This window comes from Astyanax mexicanus, chromosome 25 (genome assembly GCF_023375975.1).
Source record: "Astyanax mexicanus isolate ESR-SI-001 chromosome 25, AstMex3_surface, whole genome shotgun sequence".
NCBI lineage: Eukaryota > Metazoa > Chordata > Actinopteri > Characiformes > Acestrorhamphidae > Astyanax > Astyanax mexicanus.
Genome location: NC_064432.1, coordinates 2584720 through 2608143, shown reverse-complemented (window position 1 = coordinate 2608143; position 23424 = coordinate 2584720). Strand labels below are relative to the sequence as shown.

Genomic DNA, 23424 nt, shown 5'->3' with positions numbered 1-23424 from the left:
TTCTGTCTGTATATATAATATAAAATATGTGTTTTCAGGTTAAATTCACTATATTTTAAACATTACAAAATGTATAGACTACAATTTAAAGTCTCTTTAAAGAAGAAAATTGTTCATTGTGAATTGTTATCAAACAAAACCTCTGATTTCTTAAGAAAATGCTTTCCATAGTATAAATCATTTTTATTATTATTATTTTTTTTTTTAATTTTGGAGTAATGGAATGGAAACATAGATAAAATGCTTATTTGGTTGTATTAAGACCAGAATTTAGACTCCTATAAAACATGAAAATCAAATGGTTATTATATCACACCACTAAATCTATAAATATCTAATTCTCAGGTATTTAAGGTAAAAATAAAACCAGCAAATCAAACTGTTATCAAATGACATCATTATGTTCTTGAATAAGTCTTTCTGTACTATTAATGATATATGCATCAAATGATTTTACTGTATAACTTTGGAGTAATAGGAGGTCAAACGTAGGAAAAATGCCCATTTGGTTTAGCAAAAACAAAAATTTGGCCTTTTTTGGGAGTGTTGTCTTTGGGGTGCCAAGCAAGTTTTGCCTAGATAAATTAATGAATTAATCATTAATAATTATAAACTGATGCTTTGTTTTTAAATATTGATACAAAACAAAATAATTTATTGTGAAATTATATCTATATTGATCTATATCAATATTATATAAATTTTTTAGCTATTTTTGAGCAAGTGCTGTCTGTTGTGGGCTTGGCACAACTCAACGTCTTTTCCTGTTTGGAGACTTTAAACGGTTTAATGGTTAACTCTACGTAATCCAAAGCACCCCCCCACCCCAGCAGCAGGCCAAGCATTCCTTTCATGGTATCGATGTTGTCCTTTGTGTCTCTGTGAAGAAAACTCTTGCCCAGCTGTGAAAGTGGGAGAGTTGATGTGTGCCTTCCAAAGGCCTTCAACCCACCAGTCTTATTCATGAATGACACATTTGATGAGGAGTGCGAAGACGTCATGTGTCACCAAACGAGAGATGCAGGGAGAAAGTCATAAGACGTGGGAAGAAAGAGGGAGATGGAAAAAAATGAAGGGAGGGCTGAAGAAAAACGATGGCCAAGCATGCAGCTGATCCCTCCTCTCCATTTCCCAACATTGTTGTCTTAATAAATACCCAGTGTTTGGACAGCAAAGCTGGAACGCTTTTGTAATGCCGGTGCGCCCTGTTGAGAACGCACATTTTTGACATGTCTGGGATGACTCGGGCTAATTGGACTGTAAGTCCCAGTCGGTCAGCACTCCCCATAGTGGACTCGAGCCAGCAGACTGGCCTGGATGAACTCCAGGCTCTCGAAGAGTTTGGAAGGTGAAAAAATGTTCAGTTTCCTTTAATGCAGGTGCAGATTTCTCTGTGGTGGTTTTACGGGGTCCTGACCATTTAAGGGTTAATAGGGTGAATGGAGGATAATACAGTATGCAGAGAAACTAAAGGACTACAGTCTGTAATGATCAAACTACAAATACTTCTAGACACGTTCCGTTAAGTAATAAATATATCTTGTCTGTTTTCTTTTTTTCTTTCATAGGAAATGTGGCAAATTCGTTTGCCATCGATCCTGTCCTGGGGACTATCACTGTGGCGAAAGAACTGGACCGAAGCAACAAGAACCAGTTTGAGCTGACAGTGAAAGCAACAGACCGAGGAACGCCACCCCTAAGCGCTACAGCAACCGTTGACATCACAGTTACTATCTCAGACAACGCCAAACCCAAATTCACCGAGAAGGAGTTTTCCGCGGAGATCAGCGAAACCGCACCTCTCGGAACATTTGTGAGCCTGGTTACAGCCACCAGTCAGTCATCAGTCTTTTACCAGATTAAAGATGGCAACGTAAACGGCGCATTCGACATTAACCCCAACTCTGGAGTGGTTGTCTCTCAAAAGGCTTTGGATTACGAAACAGTACCCTCATACAAACTAATCATTCAGGGAACCAACATGGCTGGCCAAGCTAGCAATGCTACACTGGTCATTCACCTGAAGGATGAAAATGACAATGCTCCAGTCTTCATTCAAGGCGAATTCTTTGGAATGGTGAGCGAGTCTTCTCCAGTCAAAAGTGTCGTCCTCACCAAAGACAGCACTCCACTAGTCATTCGTGCTTTAGATATGGACCGCGACACCAACGCTAGGTTAGTTTACCAGATTGTGGAACCGTTTGCCCACAACTACTTTGCCATCGATTCCAGCACTGGAGCAATCAGAACGACAACTGAGCTGGATTATGAAGAAAAATCTGTTTTCCGCTTCACTGTTCAAGTTCATGACATGGGAGTCCCACGTCACTTTGCGGAGAAGGCTGCCAACGTGACCATCGAAGTCATAGATGTCAACGATTGCCCACCACAGTTCAGTCAGGACTTGTATGAGACTACAGTTCTAGTGCCAACTTACAAAGGTGTGGAAGTCATCACGATAAATGCTACTGATGCAGACTCGGGACCAAACGCTAGACTTCTCTACTCCATTGCTGAAGGTAACATTGGGGAAAAGTTCAAAATGGACCCAATCACTGGGGTTATTAGCATACAGAATGTCACCCAGTTGAGAAGTAGGTATGAGCTGAGAGTTAGGGTGTCTGATGGGCGGTTCTCCAGAATGACATCGGTAAAGATAAATGTCAAAGAGAACAAAGCAAGCAGTCTGAAGTTTACGCAGACATCCTACAAGGCCTTTGTGCCGGAGAACTCCTTGGAGAGAAAGACTCTGGCTGTCATCGCAGCTGTAGGCAACCAAGTCAATGAACCTCTGTTTTACAGTATTTTGAACCCCGATAAACGGTTTGAAATCAGCCGTACCTCTGGAGTACTGTCCTCAACTGGTGCACTTTTTGACCGTGAGGAACAGGACACCTATGAGATTGTCGTGGAAGTGAGCAGGGAGAGCAAGTCATCTGATGTGGCTCACATTCTTGTAACGGTAATCGTTGAGGATGTCAATGACAACCCACCAATGTTTGTCAACTTACCGTATCATGCCCTCGTCCAGAAGGATGCTGAGGTAGGCCACGTGATTAGACAAGTGACAGCCATCGATGCAGACACTGATCAGAACGCAGAGATAAAATACCACCTACACGAACTGAACGAATACATCCAGATGAGCTCAGGAGGTGAACTCTCTCTGAAAAAGCCTTTTGAGCAGGACTCCCTGAATACAGAGTTTGTGGTCACAGTCGTGGCCACGGACGGCGGGGAACCGCCATTGTCTGCAACTGTTGAAGTGCCTATAACTGTAGTAAACAAAGCCATACCAGTGTTTGAAAAACCATTTTATAGTCTAGAAATCCCTGAGAACATCCAGCTACACACGCCTATTGTCCACGTCCAGGCCAGTGATTCTGAAGGGTCTAGGATAGTGTACACCATCTCAGAGGGGGATCCGTACAGTCAGTTCTCCATCAATTTCAACACTGGCGTGATCCACGTTGTACAGCCTCTTGATTTCGAAACACACCCTGCCTATAAACTAAGTGTAAGAGCCATCGACTCCCTTACTGGTGCTAAAGCTGAAGTTTTTGTCGATATAATCTTAGAAGATGTGAACGATAACCCTCCCATGTTTCTTGGCAAGTCCTATAACGCAAGCCTTTCAGAAGCCTCTGTAATTGGCACCTCAGTAGTACAAGTCTCTGCTACCGACGCAGACACAGGTAACAACAAACTGCTGTTCTATCAACTAGTTGAAGATAACGAGAAGAGCTTTGAGTATTTTACCATCGACCGCAACACAGGCACAATCTGGACAGCTCAAACTCTGGACCACGAGGAGAAATCCCAACACAAGTTGGTAGTCAGAGCTGTGGATGGAGGAGTTCCTGCACTTTCAAGCGAAGTCACTGTGACAATTGACGTTATCGACCTTAACGACAATCCTCCTGTGTTCTCACAAAACGTTTACGAAACAGCCATCAGCGAGCTGGCTCCCCGTGGCCATTTTGTAACTCAGGTTCAGGCTTCAGATGCAGACAGCTCTGACAGTTCGAAGCTTGAGTTCTCAATCCTGTCAGGGAATGAGGAGCAGAACTTCGCCATGGACAAATTCTCTGGAGCCATCGTTATTTCCAATCACAGAAAGCTGCACATGGCGTCGCTTTATAACCTTAACGTTTCTGTTTCTGATGGCGTGTTTAGGAACTCGGCTCTGGTGAAAGTTACAGTCAATGGTGCCAACTTCCACAGTCCCACCTTCCCTCAGGTTGACTATATTGTTGAGCTTCTGGAAAACTCCCCAGTTGGAACATTGGTAGCAGAGGCCCAAGCTTCGGACGAGGACGCCGGCACGTATGGGCGACTCACATACCACATAATCAATAACGTTGCTAAAGACAAGTTCTCTGTCAATGAAGACGGTGAAATTTTCACTTTGGAGAGTCTTGATCGAGAGAATGCTCTGGAGAAAGTCATTCCCATCTCTTTGATGGCAAAAGATGGCGGTGGCAAGGTTGGATTCTGCACCATCAGTGTGATCCTAACTGACATTAACGATAACTCCCCACAGTTTAAAGCAGCAGAGTACAAAGTCAGCATTGCAGTGGATGTTCCAAGAGGGACGACCGTGGTTAAAATTGCAGCTTCTGATATGGATGAAGGCAGTAATGCTGACATCACGTACACCATCGAAGCAGACGCCGAAAACGTTGCTGAAAATTTTGAAATCCACCCAATGACTGGTGTCATCGTTACAAAAGAAAGTCTCATCGGTTTAGAGAATGAGCTATACACTTTCCTTGTCCGTGCAAAGGATGGTGGAAACCCCTCAAGATCTTCTGTAGTCCCAGTCTACGTCAGAGTACTACCCCCAGAGGTCAAGGTGCCCAAATTTGTCGAGCCGCATTACAGGTTCGCAGTTGACGAGGATCGTCCTCTGGGCTCTGAGATAGATATCATCCAGGCAGAAAGTGACCAGCCTGTGGTTTATAGCCTGGTTAAAGGTAACACACCTGAGAGCAACAAGGACGAGGTGTTTGTTGTTGACCGTGACACGGGAACTCTTAAGCTGGAGAAGAAACTGGACCACGAGAGCACAAAGTGGTACCAGCTCACTCTCCAGGCACAGACTGAAAATGAAGGCATTGAGGTCATCTCCTCTGTGGACATTAGTATCCAAGTCAAGGACATCAATGATAACCAACCCCTGTTTGAGGCCAACCCTTACGAGGCAGTCGTAGCCGAGAACCTTCCAGCAGGCACCTCTGTGATACAGGTGAAGGCGACGGATTTGGACTCCAGCACGAACGGGCAGGTCGTCTACAGTCTTGATGCTGTGCAGGACTCTGCGGAAATAGCCGAACTGTTTGCCGTCAACAGCGAGACAGGGTGGGTGACAACCCTGAAGGAACTGGACCGTGAAAAAAGGGACAGATACACAGTTGCGGTCCTGGCTTCAGACCGCGGAGACAAGGTGCAGCTAACGGCCAGCACCAAGGTGGACGTGACGGTTGCGGACGTAAACGACAACCCTCCTCGCTTCACCGCAGAGATCTACAAAGGCACTGTCAGCGAAGATGACCCTCCCGGCGGAGTTATCGCTATCCTTAGCACCACGGATGCTGACTCTGAAGACATCAACAAGCAAGTGGAATACTTCATTACAGGTAAGAGCATACTTCTCTTATTCCCTCCCTTTTATCTGAATGTAAGCAATGGATGTGCAACTGATATCTGACATCTTGGCCTGGCAGCCTTAGAACTTTTTTTTTTACAGAACTTAAAGCTGATATAGATCAGCAGTAATCTACGAGCGCTCAATTATTCTATGCTAATTAGATCTCAGCACCGCCGAGCCACTTAAGCAAGCCGAGTATGACGATATCATCTGCGTGTTGAGATATGCCACCATTTTAATCTGTAAACAAGTTTTAAAGCACTCGTCTAACTATTTGGGTCACTGGAAAAACTCTTGCTTGTGTAATTAAACCAATAACTCTTAGGAATTGGCAGGGGACATAGGCAAGCTTTGGAGCTAATTAGCTTGCACGAGTAACTGTGCCAAGCTGAGAATTCCAAGATGTCAGAAATAAGGCTGCGATGAGTTGCACGCTTCTTGGGCGCTGGCAAACCGAACTGCCTCGTTATCCTTGTTTCTGCACTGTTATCTGTGGGTACGATGGAGATCAGCGTCTCGCACAAATCGACCTCCTGCTATTTTTTGATGTTTTGATCTTTTTGTGAATGAATCGGTGCCTCAGTAAACACTAGTTAGAAGTTTCAGCAGATGCATGCTTGTTTGACGAGACCTTAATTGCACTGGATTCTCTGGTGCCTCTGGTGTGTCGATCTTAGCGATCCCAGAGATATCATAGGCAACCATTAGAAAAATGTCTGCTGATTAAGTGCGAGCTGTCACTTAGCGCTTCGTAGTTGGCAGGCAGCTTTGAAATCTGTGCGCTACACACTGAAGCAACTGCAACTTTAGTGCTTCGGCTTTTTTCTCTGTGGTCTTCTGAAGGCGGCGACCCTCTGGGGCAGTTTGGAGTGGAGCACACGCAGGGCGAGTGGAAGGTGTACGTGCGGAAGCCGCTGGACCGCGAGACGAGGGACAATTACCTGCTCAATATCACCGCCACCGATGGAACCTTCGCCGCCAGGGCCGTGGTGGAGGTCAAAGTGCTGGATGGCAATGACAACAGCCCCGTCTGCGAGAAGGTAAGAACCAGCAAAATGTGTCATCAGGGAATATAATGAGATATTATAGTATAGAAGATATACTACAATTAGAAAGGTACTAATAACGTATAATGCATATGGGACACCAATATTATTCTTACCTATACCTATGTGTACACTTATGTATACTTCAATAGGAAGACTATAATTGCTTGTATACTACTTATGTAATGCCTAAAAGAAATGTTGTGACACATACTGTAGGTACTTGAGTACATATAATATAATATAATATAATATAATATAATATATACAGCTATGGAAAAAAATAAGAGACCACTTAAAATGATGAGTTTCTTTGATTTTGATTAAAATAGGTGGAGGAGAACATGATGCCAAGATGCATGAAAACTGTGATTAAAACCAGGGTTATTCCACCAAATTTCTGAACTTATAAATCTTTGCATTCTCTGCATCTTTTTTGTTATTTCAGCCATTTCTCTTTTTCTGCAAATAAATGCTCTAAATGACAATATTTTTATTTGTAATTCAAGAGAAATGTTGTCTGTAGTTTATGTTCATTTTACTCAAATATAAACCTATAAATAGCAAAATCAGAGAAATATATTGTATATTGAGTTGTATAGTGGGCGCACAGTTACTATATTACATATAAATACTTACCAAACAAGTTGGCATGGAGTAGTAGAGGTTCCAAATGGTGTCTTACACTAGGGCTGGGTAATGAAATTCGATACCAACAGGGGTTACTACACTATTATTACTGTCCATCTCCCAAAAATACATAGGGAACTTCCAGCAATTAAAAAATATATATATCACGATTACAATTAAACTTATAAAAAGTGATTTTTTTTGGGTGTCTGTATCGAATTCAAACAATCGTGTTGGTATCGGTGTCTGTATCAAAAATTTACAACGGATACAGAGCCATATCCCACACTTTCAATCACTGTTAATCAGGGGTAGATCTAGCATAGGGGTGGGCAATATTATATCTTATACAATATATCGTGACACAGAAATATATGATATTAAAAATCCATATTGTGATAATTCTGTTCTTCTGTCTTAAAAGTAGTCTATTATTTACTGTGACGCTTTAGGTGTATTTATTGTATAATTGTTTTAGTTTGCAGTTTATATGCATGCACTAAATATTCTGCAATATTTTTGCTGCATTATATTATTTTATGCTGTATTATTTATTTGGCCACATTATGATTATACTGTTATACTCTTATACTATATTCCTATTTGTCACACCTTAGCCTGTGTCTGTCTCTGTTTTCCTGTCTTGTGTTCCTAGCCATGTGCTTTTTTGAGCACATGGCATTTGTTTTGTTTATCCTTCTGTCTCCGCCCCAGCCCCGCCTTAGCCGTTAGTGTTGTAACCTCTTGTCTCATTTGTAACCCCGCCCTCTTGTTAGCTCCCACAGGTGTCCCTTATGTTTGCCTGTGTATAAATACCCCATGTGCTCCTTTGTTATCTGTCGCGCTTTATGTCTGATCTTGTTCTGTTACTCTGTCCAGATCTTGCTTATGTGTTTTGTTTAACCTCAGACCAGCTGTGTTTTTTGTCTTCAGTGTTTCAGGTTAGCTTTTTGTAGTTTGTTTCTTAATTTGTTATTTTTGCTTGTTTGTTTCATCTTTTAGTTTATCCTCTGTTTTTTAGTGTTTTGTTTTTGTTAGTTTATATAATGGAAAATAAAGACTTGCGCTTGCATCCTGCCTCCTCTACGTTACACTATTATATTATATATTATTATATATTCCTCATATTTTAGTTTTCCTATATCACCAAGTATATCGTTATCGCAAAAATACCCTGAAATATCGTGATATTATTTTAGAGCCATATCGCCCACCCCCTAATCTAGCATAGTATCTGTTACTTCAGGCAAGATACAAACACAACAGCAGTGTGAGGACAAGCATTGTTGTGTTGAATTAGTGCACTGGGGTGTGTAAAAGCATTCAGTTTGTGTTCAGTACCAATTTACGCATAATATTCATAGTGGAGTGTGCAGTGTGTGCGTAGTCAGTGTAATGTAGTCAGTGTGCTTTTGTGAGTTAAGGACAGACAGAGCTCATCTACTGTTCATGTTCATTTAAAAGCTCAAGTGGATGTAGATTTGACAGAATGAGAGAGAGAGTGAATGAATTTCAGACGGAGTGAGAGAGAATGAATTTTAGCGAGCGACGCAGCGTTTGAAAAGGTCCTTGTGTGAAACGTAGCATTTAAGAGACAAAGAGGGTCATTCTGCTGGAGCGAGGTTTTGTGGTGGCTAATGCTCCTCGATTGCATTTGAATTGCGGTTTCCTCTCAGCTTTGTGAGAGTTTTAATGGTGGAACTCCAGCAGTGATTGTCTCTAATCTTTCTTTTTTTCCACTTTTTCCACACCCCCACACTCTCCCTCCCTCCTTCCCTCCCTCCTCTTACACCCCCCACCAATCTGTTCTAATTATCTGACTTTCTCTATATTTATTTTTTTCTTTCTCTCTTTGTCTGCCTCCCACTTTCTCTTTTTTTTGTTTCTTTTTCTTATATCTTAATTATGTGTCCTTGATCTGGCTGCCTTCAGTCTCCATCTGTCTCTGTCTTTCTCTCTCTCTGTCTGTTTTTGCGTGTCTCTCTCTCTCCCAGTATATTTTTGTTTATATATCTACTTGAATTTTATATATCTAATTGAATTTATTATTGATTTCTCAATAATGTTCATATTCTCTCTCTCTGTGTGTTTCTGTAGACTCTCTACACGGACCGTGTTCCAGAAGACTCCGCTGCTGGACGGCTGATCCTGCAGGTTTCTGCCACGGATGCAGACATTCGCTCCAATGCCCACATCACCTACCAGCTTCTCGGAGCCGGATCTCAGCATTTCAGCATCGACCCCGACACAGGTCAGAACTTTATAGAAGTGTTTGTGCTATAAATAAACATGCTGGAGTTCGTCAATTGGACTTCAGGATTATCATTTAGGGGCGTTTTACACCTGTAGTTGGTTTCTATGGTCCGGATCAGTTGATAAGTTCGTACTTGGAGTGTTTTCTCCCTCTGTTTGGTTTGGTTTCACACAGGCACAAACCTAAATGCACCAAAATATGCACCAAAGAACCACGTGAGCACTTTGTCTCCTCTGCTTTGTTAGAGCAATGTAAAGCTGCTTTAACACACAATGCTGAAACTCTGTCGGTTTTTAAATGAGCTACGAGCAGTGAACGCTGCAGCTAACGTGTGTGTAAACAACATGGAGCAGCAGAGACAGCGTTTGTTCTTAGCTGTGGTATTAGATAAATTAGATTAAGGTGTGTTTTATCAGCAGTTTAGCGTAAATAAAAGGAGTATATTTAATAGCTGGGTCAGATCGAGATCGGATCACGCTTTTAACGCTTGCTCAATCGAGCTGCATTTAAGGGTACAAACGAACCAGAGTCTGTTTTAACTGGAACAATTAGTGCTGGTGTAAAACACCCTGTAAGACATTTTAGAGATGGTCCTAAAAAAATCCTCATTTTATATGTTATCTTTATTTTGGAGGCAGTCCTTAGGCTGCACTAATCCTAAACATGCCACATTTATAGACTAGTTCAATTCTCATACAAACACACACACAAAAATTATGTTTTCTAGGTAAAAAAAAACTTATTCTACAGTTTTTTTTGGAACAGAAATACATTAGAAATACACTATTGTTGTACAGTTTCATAGAAAACAGAAACAGTTCCCAAAAAAAAATAGTTCATGTTTTCCATCAAAAAGCCAGACATTCAGAGTCATTTCTCCATATTCAAATGCAAGGCCAGTAAAAGCACATTACAATCCGCCAGGATGCTGCTTGCTGAGCAGTCAGCACACACACACACTTACACACACACACAGAAGCTTGCACATTCGTATTCTACAGTCAGCATTGCCTCTGATTGAGGTTTAATCCCCGCTGGCCTGCCTCTGTGGTCAGACCCGCGTCTGCTTTCTGTAGTCGCATCATTCTGCCTACTGAATTAACCCTGCAGCGCCCCCCAGGGGTCAGTCTAAACTCACCCCCCACACACACCCAGCTCATCCTGCCTTATAGAAACGAGTCTCAAACTTGAGTCTCAAACATTTCCTTGCATGCTCAGTCAAATTTTTGTAGTTCTGGGAATGCAAATTCAGGTCACAGGTCAAAGAGGAACACTGTCAGACCCTCACCCTGAAACGTTTTAAAAGTACCCATTGGGTAAAGGTTCATAGCACGTCTCAAATTCAGAAGATTTACAACCTGTTGTCCTCTACTCAGAAATCTACACAACAAAGTTTCTGAAAGTCATTTATTAAGTTTTTTGACAGTTTGATTTGAACTTTTTCATATATTTACAATAATTCCTGCAGAACACGAGGGTGGTATTATTCCACCTCACACTGAGTCTAGGAAAGATTTCAGATGTTTTATTAAAATAGCTGTTTTGTCGTCTGATGGCAGCTATTAGCTCCATTACAGTGTGTGTGTTTGTGTGTGTGTGTGTGTGTGTGTGTGTGTGTGTGTGTGTGTGTGCGTTAACTGCTTTCTCTCTTTGTAAATTAAACATAAGCGCTTGTGGCCTGAAGGCGAGCAGAAATCAACAGCGTCACGCCGTCGCAACACAAAGGCTATTGTGAAGCCGCTACTCACCGGCTGAGAGGGAGAGAAGTGTGTGTGTGTGTGTGTGTGTGTGTGTGAGTGTGTGTGAGTGTGTGTGTGTGCAGAACTTTCTTGTTTTTCTCTCTTTTTGTTCCATAATGGAAAAGAAAAGGCCTTTATTATAGCAGCTCCACAACACTGACAGATACTCACCCACACTAACTACACCTCTCTCTCTCTCTCTCTATATATATATATATATATCATACACATCCTCTCTCTTCTTGCTCTTTATCTTCTCTTTTTTTCCTCTCAATTTTCTCTCTTTTTCTCCCTCTATTTTTCTTTTCTCTCACACACTGTTCTATCTATCTCTATCTCTTCACACACGCTCTATTTCTCCTTGCTCCCTATGTATCTATCAGTTTTTTTTCTCTCTCTTCCTCTCTCTCTCTCTCTCTGATCTCTCTCTTCCCTTTATCCAATGCTGTCCTTTTTCTTCCTCTCCCTCCTCCTTTGCTTTTTCTCACGGCACTTCTCTCTCTCTCTTTCTCTATATCTCATACACTCCCTCTCTCTTCTTGCTCTTTGTCTTCTCTTTCTTTCTTTTTTCTCATTCTTATCTATTCATCTACTTTTTCTCCCTGTATTTTTCTTTTCTCTCACACACTGTTCTCTCTATCTCTATCTCTTTCTCTCATATATATATATATATATATATCAAACACTCACTTTCTCTTCTTGCTCTTTATCTTCTCTTTCTTTTCTTACATTCTTATCTATCTCTTATCTCTTTTTTTCCCTCAACACACTGCTCTCTCTATCTCTCTCTCTCTCTCTCTTCACACACACTCTATTTCTGCTTGCTCTATTTCTCCTTGCTCCCTATGTATCTATCAGTTCTTTTCACTCTCTTTCTCTCTCTCTCTCTCTCTCTCTCTCTTTGATCTCTCTCTTTGCAGTCTTCCCTTTATCCAATGCCATCCTTTTTCTTCCTCTCCTTCCTCCTTTGCTTTTTCTCACATCACTTTTCTCAAAACTCTCTCTCTCTCTCTTCCTCCTTTAACTATTTACTTTTCTCCTCCCTCAGCCATTAAAGTTTTTTCTTCTTCTGTCCACTCAGTCACTTCCGTTTCAGAACTGAGTGTTAAACGCACTGCCACACTGCCACCTGGTGCTCCCTGTGGGGAATGCAGTAACTACAGTATTCAGACAGTACAGATTTGATGGATTGCTTTAAGAAAGTATGTTTTTGAATGCTGTTTTCCTCAGGTTTTTATTCAGGTTTTATCACCTGTGTATGAATGACGTAGCCTGTATGTATTTTTGTCACAATACAGGCACTTTCAAAACAGTTAGAAAATATGTATTTGATATTTTACATTCAGCAGTGCAGGTTTAGTCATACATTTACATTAGCAGAGCTTTTCGGCTAAGGACACTATTCCGGCCCTGTACAGCTCATATCTTTCAGCTGGAAAATTAGGTTGTGTAGAGGTACTGATATTATGCATGATAAGTTATTTAGACAGCCATACTTTTTGTAATGTATTTGAGTAGAAATTAAAATGAACTTAAACTTACACTGTCAGCGCTGTATGTGGTGGCTGAAGAAAATCGCTAGAAATCGCTTCAATTAATTGGAATATTTTTGGTTGCCAAATATACACTACGTGTTTGAGTATTTGAATTCAGTATCATATAGTGGGCTGGGTGAAGTTTGTGGACGGGGTGTTTGGAGCTGTGCTGTATTAAGAGTTTGTTTACAGCTGCTTTGAATCTCGGACCGAGGTTCCGCTGGTTGGTCAGTGAAATGAGTTCGTCTGGAATCCAATCGGATCGTGTTTTCTGCCCGAATGAGCCGCTAGTTGCTTTTCAAAGTCGACGGCGGGTGAAATTTGAATGACTAAGGCAGCGATAGTCCTGTCACACACTCACACACACACAGGAAAGGAAGAGAAGGCCTGGATGGGTTAGACAGTGTGTGTTTGTGTGTGTGTGTAGTTAAAATGTGTGGTTATGTGTTTTGAGTTTTTCAGTAAAAAAAAACACTCATGTTCTTTCAGGTGAGCTGAAGACCCTCCTCCCGCTGGACCGTGAGGAACAGGAGCTCCACAGGATGAAGATGAGGGCGGTGGACGGAGGGGGGCGCTACTGCGAGGCGGATGTGGAGATCATGGTGGAGGACACCAATGACAATCCCCCTCAGTTCACCTCTGACCCCTACAGCATCACCGTGTTCGAGAACACAGAAATACACACGCCTGTCGCCCGCCTGCAGGCCACAGACCTCGATACAGGTGAGCTTTCTAAATTCGAGAAACTGGATCCAGGAAATTTTACAATTCTTCTGAAAAACGTAGAGATGTTCAGGACGTATTTCCTTTTTAAATGTTTCCTTATTTTACAGTATAAGTGGAAAAATTCAGATATTTTAAGTAGATTTAATAGAATTTTACTTCTAAAATTCATGCTTTAAAGTTTTTTTCTAGATTCTAGTTATTGTTCTAGATGTGAGTAGCTCCTGTTTTACATCACATCATGTTAGGGGTGAGTGACAAAAAATAATATCACAAATATTTTAAGGTATTTTTGTGTATGACAAAAATGTAGTAGAAAAAAAATAGTAGAAATATAAGTGTTTCATTGATTTAGTAGAAACAAATACAAAAAAATCAAAAGAAAACCCTAATTTGGTATAAAATATTAATAATAATGTAATAAAATATAGATAATAATAAGTAATGCAACAAAAAATCTACCACAAAACTAAAGTGTAGCATATTTTTGAAGCAATATTTTAAAAATATTATTCTTTATTGGATTACCTTTTTTGCGATATTATTGCATATAATACGCCACACCAATAATTTAGGATTTTCAAAAGTCTTACCCAGTTCTTTTGTGACTTAGAATTAGCTTCAGTATAACAAAAGTAAAAATACTATTAACTACTATTGTAAAGAATTTCTTTTGAGAATCTGTTTTAGAGATTTATATAAATCCACTTTAGGACTAAACTTGTATATTTTTGTGGCTGAACAATTGTGTGTAGAATTCTTTATTGCTTTTGGGAATCTCATCATTTAGTTTTTTAAATATTCTTTTGTTTTGTTTTACAGTGGTAAAAGTTATTGTCTAAGTTCTAAAAAGTTTTGCAAGTATTTGTAAGTGCACTATAAGTGGGAGATGATTTTAGTTAAGAATTCCTTCCTGTGTATTTTAAAAATGGCTTGAAAATTGATCCTGTAAATAGATTCTTTAGTCTGTATACACATTTAGAAAGTAGTAGTTTAGTTTAGAACTTTAGAGGGTGTAGAGAAAATAAAACAAATCATAAACCTTTTTCAGACGGTGTGTGTGCTGCAGTTAGATAAGCAGTTGTTGAAAGTCTGAACATTGTGTGCATCACTGTGTGTGTGTGTGTGTTTTGTCTCACACTGTGGTATCTGTCTCAATCACAGTGTCTCACACACACAGGAGCATGCCCTTCAATCTGGTTAACCTCATAGTTCCTTCCTCCCTCTCTCTCTCTCTCTCTCTCTCTCTCTCACACTAAACTCACTTTGTTCTCACAGTAACTTCAGTGGGAGGAGGCGGGGCTAAACTGCTGTAGACTCAACATGCAGATAAATATATTATACTGTACAGACTTACATGCCAAGAGTAATGCAACAGGAGCTAATACAGTGTCCCGTGACATTTGCCATGTCTCATAGAAGCTAAGGAACACTGCATTGACCTGTGGCGTTTGGGTGTGTATGGGGTGGGGGGGTCTCCTGCATTGAATGATGTGCTTTATTCTGTTGGCATGGACAGTTCTAGCCAGATGCCGCCGGTCACGATTTTAGGGTCACGGTCACTGCGCTCACTGTCCATCACTGTGGGTGGTAATGCCTTTTATGTAGCACTTTACTTGGATGGCCTCTTTGATGCTCAACTAACATTCAACTACATGTCTATTAAATGTAAATGAACTAAAAGGTGAAAGTAAATGATTCTCAATTGAATAAAACCCTACATTCAACTCTAATCCAAACTCTTATCTTAATATTTTAGGATTGGGTTTAGGGTTAGATTTTAAGCTTAGGTTAATGTTAGGGTTAAGGTTAGGGTTAGGTGTAGGGTTAGATTTTATGATTGATTAAGGGTTAAGGTTAGGGTTAAGTGTACGGTTTGATTAAGGGTTAAGGTTAGGGTTAGGTGTAGGGTTAGATTTTAGGGTTGATTAAGGGTTAAGGTTAGGGTTAGGTGTAGGGATTGATTTTATGGTTGATTAAGGGTTAAGGTTAGGGTTAGGTGTAGGGTTAGATTTTAGGGTTGATTAAGGGTTAAGGTTAGGGTTAGGTGTAGGGTTAGATTTTATGGTTGATTAAGGGTTAAGGTTAGGGTTAGGTGTAGGGTTAGATTTTAGGGTTGATTAAGGGTTAGGGTTAGGGTTAGGTGTAGGGTTAGATTTTAGGGTTGATTAAGGGTTAGGTGTAGGGTTAGATTTTAGGGTTGATTAAGGGTTAGGTGTAGGGTTAGATTTTAGGGTTGATTAAGGGTTAGGTGTAGGGTTAGATTTTAGGGTTGATTAAGGGTTAGGGGTAGGGTTAGATTTTAGGGTTGATTAAGGGTTAGGGTTAGGCGTAGGGTTAGATTTTATGGTTGATTAAGGGTTAAGGTTAGGGTTAGGTGTAGGGTTAGATTTTAGGGTTGATTAAGGGTTAAGGTTAGGGTTAGGTGTAGGGTTAGATTTTAGGGTTGATTAAGGGTTAAGGTTAGGGTTAGGTGTAGGGTTAGATTTTAGGGTTGATTAAGGGTTAAGGTTAGGGTTAGGTGTAGGGTTAGATTTTAGGGTTGATTAAGGGTTAAGGTTAGGGTTAGGTGTAGGGATTGATTTTAGGGTTGATTAAGGGTTAAGGTTAGGGTTAGGTGTAGGGTTAGGTTCTATTTTGAATCATTTACATTCAACATAGGGTTAAGTTAAATTTAATGGACATTCAGTTCAGTGTTAGTTGGAAGTCAGTTAAGCATCAACAAGGCCATAAAATGGACCATCCAAGTATAGTGTTACCGCCTTTTATGATGTCTTCTAAGTACAAACACATGACAGTGCTGATCGAGGAATGTTTAATTCCCGCACACTCTCACTCACAAGAAAACACCTCACTTAAAACTTAAAATTATTACTTGGTTATTCCCAAGCCACTCATTTTTGGTTTTCTGGGATATAAGGTTTCTAATAAAAGGTCCAGTAAGGAAAGTGTTAGTTTTCTGCTCTGCAGGTTTAAAGAGCTGTGCTGTGTTTACTCTGAAGTCTCGGATATTGACGGGTTTGAGCAGGCGTCTCGGCAGGCGGGACCCCCGGGGGGGCCGTCCCACGGCAGGAGGGGGCGCAAAGGATCGTTAAAAACCATTCGATTCAATTCGCTTAACGACCATTTAACCAATTTGGCCACACTAATGTGGTGGGATGGGAGCAGCGAGGGCCATGGGTGGCTGTTTTTGTGTGTGTGTGTGTGTGTGTGTGTGTGTGTAAGAGTGTGTGTGTGTGTGTGTGTGTGTGTGTGGTGCTTATTATGCTTATTGTTAGTAATGAGAGATGGGTCTCTGATAAATGTGAAAATAATAAGTGTTGGGATCATAATTCAACACAAACGCATTACAGTTATTAGCCTGCTCCATCTCAGCCTCATTCTCGACGCGTGTGTGTGTATGTGTGTGTGTGTGTGCGCGCGCATGTGTAAGCGATGAGAGCGATATCTTGGCTGGTTTCTAAATGTTGTTTACTCATATTAGAACAAGTCTCACGCACACACACACAGCAGGTTTTTAATGACTTGTACATGGGCTGGATTTTGTGTGCTGCTTTTATTGTGTGTGTGTATGTGTGTGTGTGTGTGTGTGTTTAAGAGAGAGAGACAGAGAAAGAGACTATGTTTCAGCAGCTGGGGTTATTGTTTGTGGCGGCTCCTGCGAGTCGATCAGTATGAATATTGAATAAGTGCTTATGCATCGTGATGTGCACGTATTCAATCAATTCACAGCCTGAGGAGAAATAATAAAGCCATTATTCAGCCACACTCTAATCGTGTTATGAGTTTGAGCAGTTTGAAGCCTTTCTCACACACAGATACAGGATGTGAAAAGGTATTCGTCCCCTAAACTTAATAATCAAACGCAATCAAACGTTTGCTATAACTGATAATGAGTCTGTATTTCACATATCTGTGAAGGAATTTTGACTCTACTTTACAGAAATGTTTTAATTCAGACACATTTGGAGGGTTTTCAAGCATGAACAGCCTGTTTAAAATCATTCCACAGCATCTCAATCAGACTTTGACTAGGCCATTACTTCTTTGAATGCTTTGGGTCATTGTCCTGCTGCAGAACCCAAGTACTCCTGAGCTTGAGGTCACAAACTGATGGCCGGACATTCTCCATCAGGAATTACTTTATTACCTAGTAATTCAGATGATGTGAAGTATTGTAGTAGGTGATAAAATCTGCTGCCACTATGATCAGGAGAAGATTTCCGGTTCGAATCCTGTTTATGTAGCTTGCCATCAGCTGCCGAAGCCTTGAGAGAGAACAATTGGCCTTGCTCTCTCTGGGAGGGTAGATGGTGCTCTCTCCTCTCATCACTCCAAAGGGTGATGTCGATCAGCATAGGGCATCTGTGAGCTGATGTATAAGAACTTAGACGCAGCTCTTTTTTTCCCAGCGTTAGCGTTGTGATGCTATTCAACAATGCTGCATCTTAGTCTTCTAAACTAATGTGTGTATCTGTGTTTCCCCTGCAGGCTCGAATGCTGCCCTGGTCTTCTCTCTGCTGGACTCGGCTGATGGCATGTTCTCTGTGGACGAAGCTTCTGGCGTTCTGTTTCTGGACTCTGCTCTGGATCGAGAGATCCATTCTTCATACACACTGCGAGCTCGCGTCTCGGACCGCGGCTCGCCCCGCCCACTCTCCTCCGTCTGCACCGTCTCCGTCTCGGTGCTGGACATCAACCACGACCCGCCCGTGTTCCAGCGGCGGGAGTACACAGCCGCTTTGCCCGAGGACGTTACGGTGGGAACACAGGTACTGCAGGTGCAGGCGGTGAGCAGAGACGCAGAGAACGGGGACCACATCACCTACAGCATCGTCAACGGCAATGAGAGAGGGGCCTTCAGCGTGGACCCCCACACTGGTCAGCACAGAGATGATATTTTTAAGTTATTTAAGTTATTAGCATTAGGTACTAATAGGTTCATGTTTATCTGCTATAGTGAATCAATCCTATTCTATATGCAGTACTTCAATCTTAAAGGGACTAGAGAAGCTCTATTTCTATTAATGTTAATATCAGTATCAGAAGTGGCTTATTTTTGTGTTGTGTTTAAACCTCGCCCACTAGATAGCTGTTCTGATTGGACGAAAATTTATTTTTTATAAAGTGTAATGTTGGCACTGCTGTGCTGATCTACGACTGCAGCACAACAGTGCCAATATTACACTTTATAGCACAAAGCTTGAATGTATTATTGCTTAATTGCCCCAAAAAATGATAATAATACATGTTAATAATGTCTCAGTACTGTTAATAAACTTTTCAACACTCTCTCTCTATCTCTCTCTGTTTCTCTATGTCTCTCGCCCGGTTCATAGGTGGTATCTTTGTGATTGAGCCTCTGGACTACGAGTCTTCGCATGAGTTTTATCTGACGCTGGAGGCCACAGACGGAGGGACGCCGGCGCTGAGCGATATGGCCACTGTAAACATCAACGTGACGGACGTGAACGACAACAGCCCGGTGTTTGGACAGGCTGTGTACGCAGCCGTGGTTAGCGAGGACGCAGACCTGGGGAAGACCATACTGACCGTGAGTCTCTAAGTCTCTTAAAGCTTATCTAGATCTAGAACATCCTGGAGGAATTCAGTCCCCACAGAGAAATCAAAACTAGTGGTAGTCTTCATGAAAAACTTTGTGAAACTTTTAATAATGGATATTTTAAAGTATTTAAAAGTAAAAGAATAAATGTAAGGAAAATAGACAAACACACAGACACGTTTGTGTTCATTTCTTTCCTCACACTGGTGCTTACAGACTAGAATTCCTGAGACTCAGCTGGTGGTCTAAAGCAGGTGTGTGTGTGTGTGTGTGTGTGTGTGTGCATGTTTTTGAAGGTCGTGGCTGATGATGCAGACGGACCCTCCAATAACCAGGTGCGCTACTCCATCACCGATGGCAACCAAGGCAGTCCATTCACCATCGACCCACTGAGAGGAGAGGTCAAGGTGGCCCGTCATTTAGATAGAGAGAAGGTACGACACTCACGTACACACACACACACACACACACACACACAGCTTTTATAAGTGAAGTTTATACAGTGTGTTTCTTACAATACAATACAATATATAACAAAACTATTACTATAATCATATGGTACAATATGATATCGTACACAGTTCAATAATTACCATACTTTACACAACAATACCATACAGTATATTACGACACCAGCCACAGTGCCATATTCATGTGCAGTACATCAAGATAAAATATAGGATGATACCAATCACAATACTAAACAAACATATTAACAGTACCGTAATCACATTAATGTTCACCACGATATGATCTATTGTCTATTATTGTCTATTGTCTATTATTAACCGGATTATAAGGCACATTATGTGACACTAGTAAGGAACAGGGGTGTCGCCATGTTTTCCTTCTAATTCAGTAGGTCTCACCGCCGGGTGGCGTAAAGCTGCAAGGCTAAGTTAAATAACAAAACTATAATTCTTAAAAAAAATAAATACATTTATTTTTGAAGTCAAGTGAGTGCTGGATGTTAATCTACGCAGATTTCTATACTGAAAACTGTTAATTTGGGTGAGTAAAGCGCTTCCGTTAATTTACAGTAAGCTTAGATTTCCAGATTTCCACTAAGGCTGGGTGCTGGGTGCAGCATTAGCGGCTAACTGCTAGCACTAGCTACGGTTAGCGCTTGTAAATGCTGCCCAGCAGCGCTACCCTGAGGAACCCTGAGTGTTCCGGTAAACCAGGGCGATATTAGCTAGCGGTTTATCCCATGTAGCTTGTTTTAACATGGTAAACACGCAGACTACACTCTGATATACTCGCCTCTGAGTGATAAAAGAGCTAGCGTGGCTAATGGGTAATGCTAATGCTGCTGCAGCAGTGCTAGCTGGGGTTAGCAGCAGGCTATAGGCCAAGGCTGTACTTTAAAAGAGTGGCTTTACTGCTACGTTTACTGCTATAGTGTGAAAAATGCAGCATATTGCAGTACATTATCACACTACAGTATCAAGTACAGTATAGTTATATATTTATCACAGTTTAGTACATTGTGATATATTGTATATCAGTGCAAAATCAGTCAAATTAAGATTAGCAGGATTTGAAGTTTTAAATCATGCCAATACTACAATATTGATAAAATAAGGTAAATAAAATAACTAATTGTTTACGATTAAAACATTTATTTGTGTGATGTGTGTGATGTGCAGACCTCTGGATACACTCTGACTGTGACGGCGTCTGACGGTGGCACTCCAGTCCGCTCCAGCAGCGCTACCATCAACATCGACGTCTCGGACGTCAACGACAACCCCCCGCTCTTCTCCCAGAGTAACTACAGCATCATCATACAGGTGAGAATCCAGGAGGGTGGGCTTCTGTCTCATACAGTTAGAATGATCCAGTCCTGTTCAGACTGTTGGGGACCACCAGCCAGGTAACGTTGGCAGGTTTGTATTCTAAAGCTTTTCTCCTAATGTTTTATGTAATTTTTTTTATAGGAGAACCGTCCAGTGGGCACCAGCATCCTCCAGCTGACCGTGACGGATGGAGACGCCTCCCACAACGGCCCACCTTTCACCTTCAACATTGTTGGGGGCAACGAGGACGATGCCTTCCACATCACCCCACAGGGGGCGCTGGTCACTGTGGCTGTGCTGCGCCGCCAGACCAGAGAGCACTATGTGCTGCAGACTCGGGTGAGCCTCTGAGAAACACAAAGTGGAGAGAGAGAGAAGAGAGAAACAATATATAAGAAGTGACAGAGAGAGGTTTAAAACGCCCTCTCTTTCTCTCGGTCTATCTCTGTCTCTGCTGTTCTGCTATGTGTGTGTGTGTGTGTATAGTGGAGTTGTAAACTGCTGATGCGGTGTAGTCCACCCACCCCCACTGGGTTCCATCCCCTCAGTGTGTTCTGATACTGATGTTCTTTTGTTCTGCTGCTGCTGAGTGCAGTAATGATCCGCTCTGTAATGATTATGGCTGCTAATCTGCTGCAGCTCTTCTCTAATATGCTTCAGAACTGAAGCTCTCGGGCTCCCTCTAGTGCTAGATGAGGATGTGGGAGAAAGGCATTAAGGGAATGAAAGGAAGTATGGTATATGTAAGCGGTTGCAATAAGAGAGAGAAAGTTTATAAAGGTGGAAAAACTGTACAGTTGAAAAGAGACTCATGTACCCTGTTGGGCTCCTCAACCCTGGATACAAGATGATATACAGTTAGGCCTAGATGGAGGTATGAAGGTTCAATACATACAGCTCTGGAAAAAAATAAGAGAGCACCTAAAAATGATGAGTTTCTTTGATTTTACCAAATTAAAAACCTCTGCAATATAATCAAGAGGAAGATGGATGATCACAAGCCATCAAACCACCAAACTGAACTGCTTGAATTTTTGCACCAGGAGTAAAGCAGCATAAAGTTATCCAAAAGCAGTGTGTAAGACTGGTGGAGGAGGAGAACATGATGCCAAGATGCATGATTAAAAACTGTGATTAAAACCAGGGTTATTCCACCAAATATTAATTTCTGAACTCTTAAAACTTTATGATTATGAACTTGTTTTCTTCTTGTTTTCTTTCTACCACAAAGCTGTTAGTGTCCTTAGTATGGACTCTTTAACCTCACAGCTCAAATATAAAACTCTTCTGATTCACTTCACTGACTTGATTCATTTGTCCCGTAAGTGATTCTAAATCCTGAATTCTCTCGCTCTCTTTTTCTTTTTTCTTTCTCTATCAGGTTTCAGACAGCGGTCGACCCTCTCTGTCCTCCACAGCGTTCATAAGCGTCCGCCTGGTGGAGGAGAGCGTCCACGCTCCAGCCGTCCTCCCGCTGGAGGTCTTCATCACAACTGCAACCGACGAATATCCAGGCGGTGTCCTGGGAAAGATCCACGCCACCGACCAGGATGTTTACGACACGTTGACCTACAGCCTTGCCCCAGACTCTTCCTCAGGACCTATTCCTTCTTCTCCAAGCTCCGCCCCTCTCTTCTCCGTGTCCCCTGCCGACGGTAAGCTCGTGGCTCTCTCCGGTCTGGACGCTGGCCAGTACACGCTGAACGCCACGGTAACGGACGGACGCTTCACATCGTTCGCTCGAGTGAATGTCCACGTGCGGCACGCTGCCGCACACATGCTGGACAACTCCATCGGCGTACGTTTTGCCGCCATCGCCCCCGAGGAGTTCATCGGAGACTACTGGAGGAACTTCCAGCGCGCCTTACGCAACATCGCCGGGGTCCGGAGGGCGGACGTCCAGCTGGTCAGTCTCCAGCCGGCTGCGGACGCTTCCGGAGACCTGGAGGTCCTCTTGGCCCTGGAGAAGTCAGGAAGTCCCTACCAGCCACAGGAAGTGGTGTACAGGAAGCTGAATTCATCAGCTGGTGCTATCGAGGAGATGACGGGTGTACGGATCGTCCGCGTGGCCAAAAAGCTGTGCGCTGGACTGGACTGTCCAGTTAATTACTGTGAGGTAGGGAAGACCTCAGTATTCAGTATTAAATACTGAAAACACTGATGTAAAATCAGTATTAGCAAACCCTAATATTTATTAATAGGTAAATACTTTAACAATTTTTTTAAAAAGCCCTGTTTCAGTATAAATGACACAATTCCCATCCAAGCTTGACTGATTTCATCACTAAAACTGATTTTAGGAGACTTGAGATTATGTTGGTAACACTTAATATAAAACTTGATAACATTTAATATCAACTGGTATAAGTACATTTAATGACAAGTACTGATTTTATGATATTTTTAAGTACTAATTTTTGGTAGCACTTATTATATACTGACACAAGTACTGACAAAAGTACTGATTTCAGACTGATTTCATCAC

General features: G+C 41.7%; 2 protein-coding genes across 8 annotated transcripts in view; one reads left to right on the top strand and one right to left on the bottom strand.

Annotated features, from left to right (window-relative positions):
• Window positions 1-23424, bottom strand: part of ptpn9b (protein tyrosine phosphatase non-receptor type 9b) — a 659505-nt gene that overhangs the window by 568901 nt on the left and 67180 nt on the right. The window lies entirely within an intron of this gene.
• Window positions 1-23424, top strand: part of fat1a (FAT atypical cadherin 1a) — a 154035-nt gene that overhangs the window by 93184 nt on the left and 37427 nt on the right. For all 5 annotated transcript variants that reach the window (XR_007429458.1, XR_007429457.1, XR_007429456.1 and 2 more), the window contains 10 exons: window positions 1569-5639; window positions 6494-6690; window positions 9424-9577; window positions 13344-13577; window positions 18069-18458; window positions 18917-19131; window positions 19437-19574; window positions 20790-20933; window positions 21081-21278; window positions 22321-23055. Coding sequence is in view for 1 of the 5 variants with exons in the window: in XM_049472205.1 (XP_049328162.1) it covers window positions 1569-5639; window positions 6494-6690; window positions 9424-9577; window positions 13344-13577; window positions 18069-18458; window positions 18917-19131; window positions 19437-19574; window positions 20790-20933; window positions 21081-21278; window positions 22321-23055 (6476 nt within the window). In the remaining 4 variants the exon portion in view is untranslated. The remainder of the gene's footprint in view (window positions 1-1568; window positions 5640-6493; window positions 6691-9423; window positions 9578-13343; window positions 13578-18068; window positions 18459-18916; window positions 19132-19436; window positions 19575-20789; window positions 20934-21080; window positions 21279-22320; window positions 23056-23424) is intronic.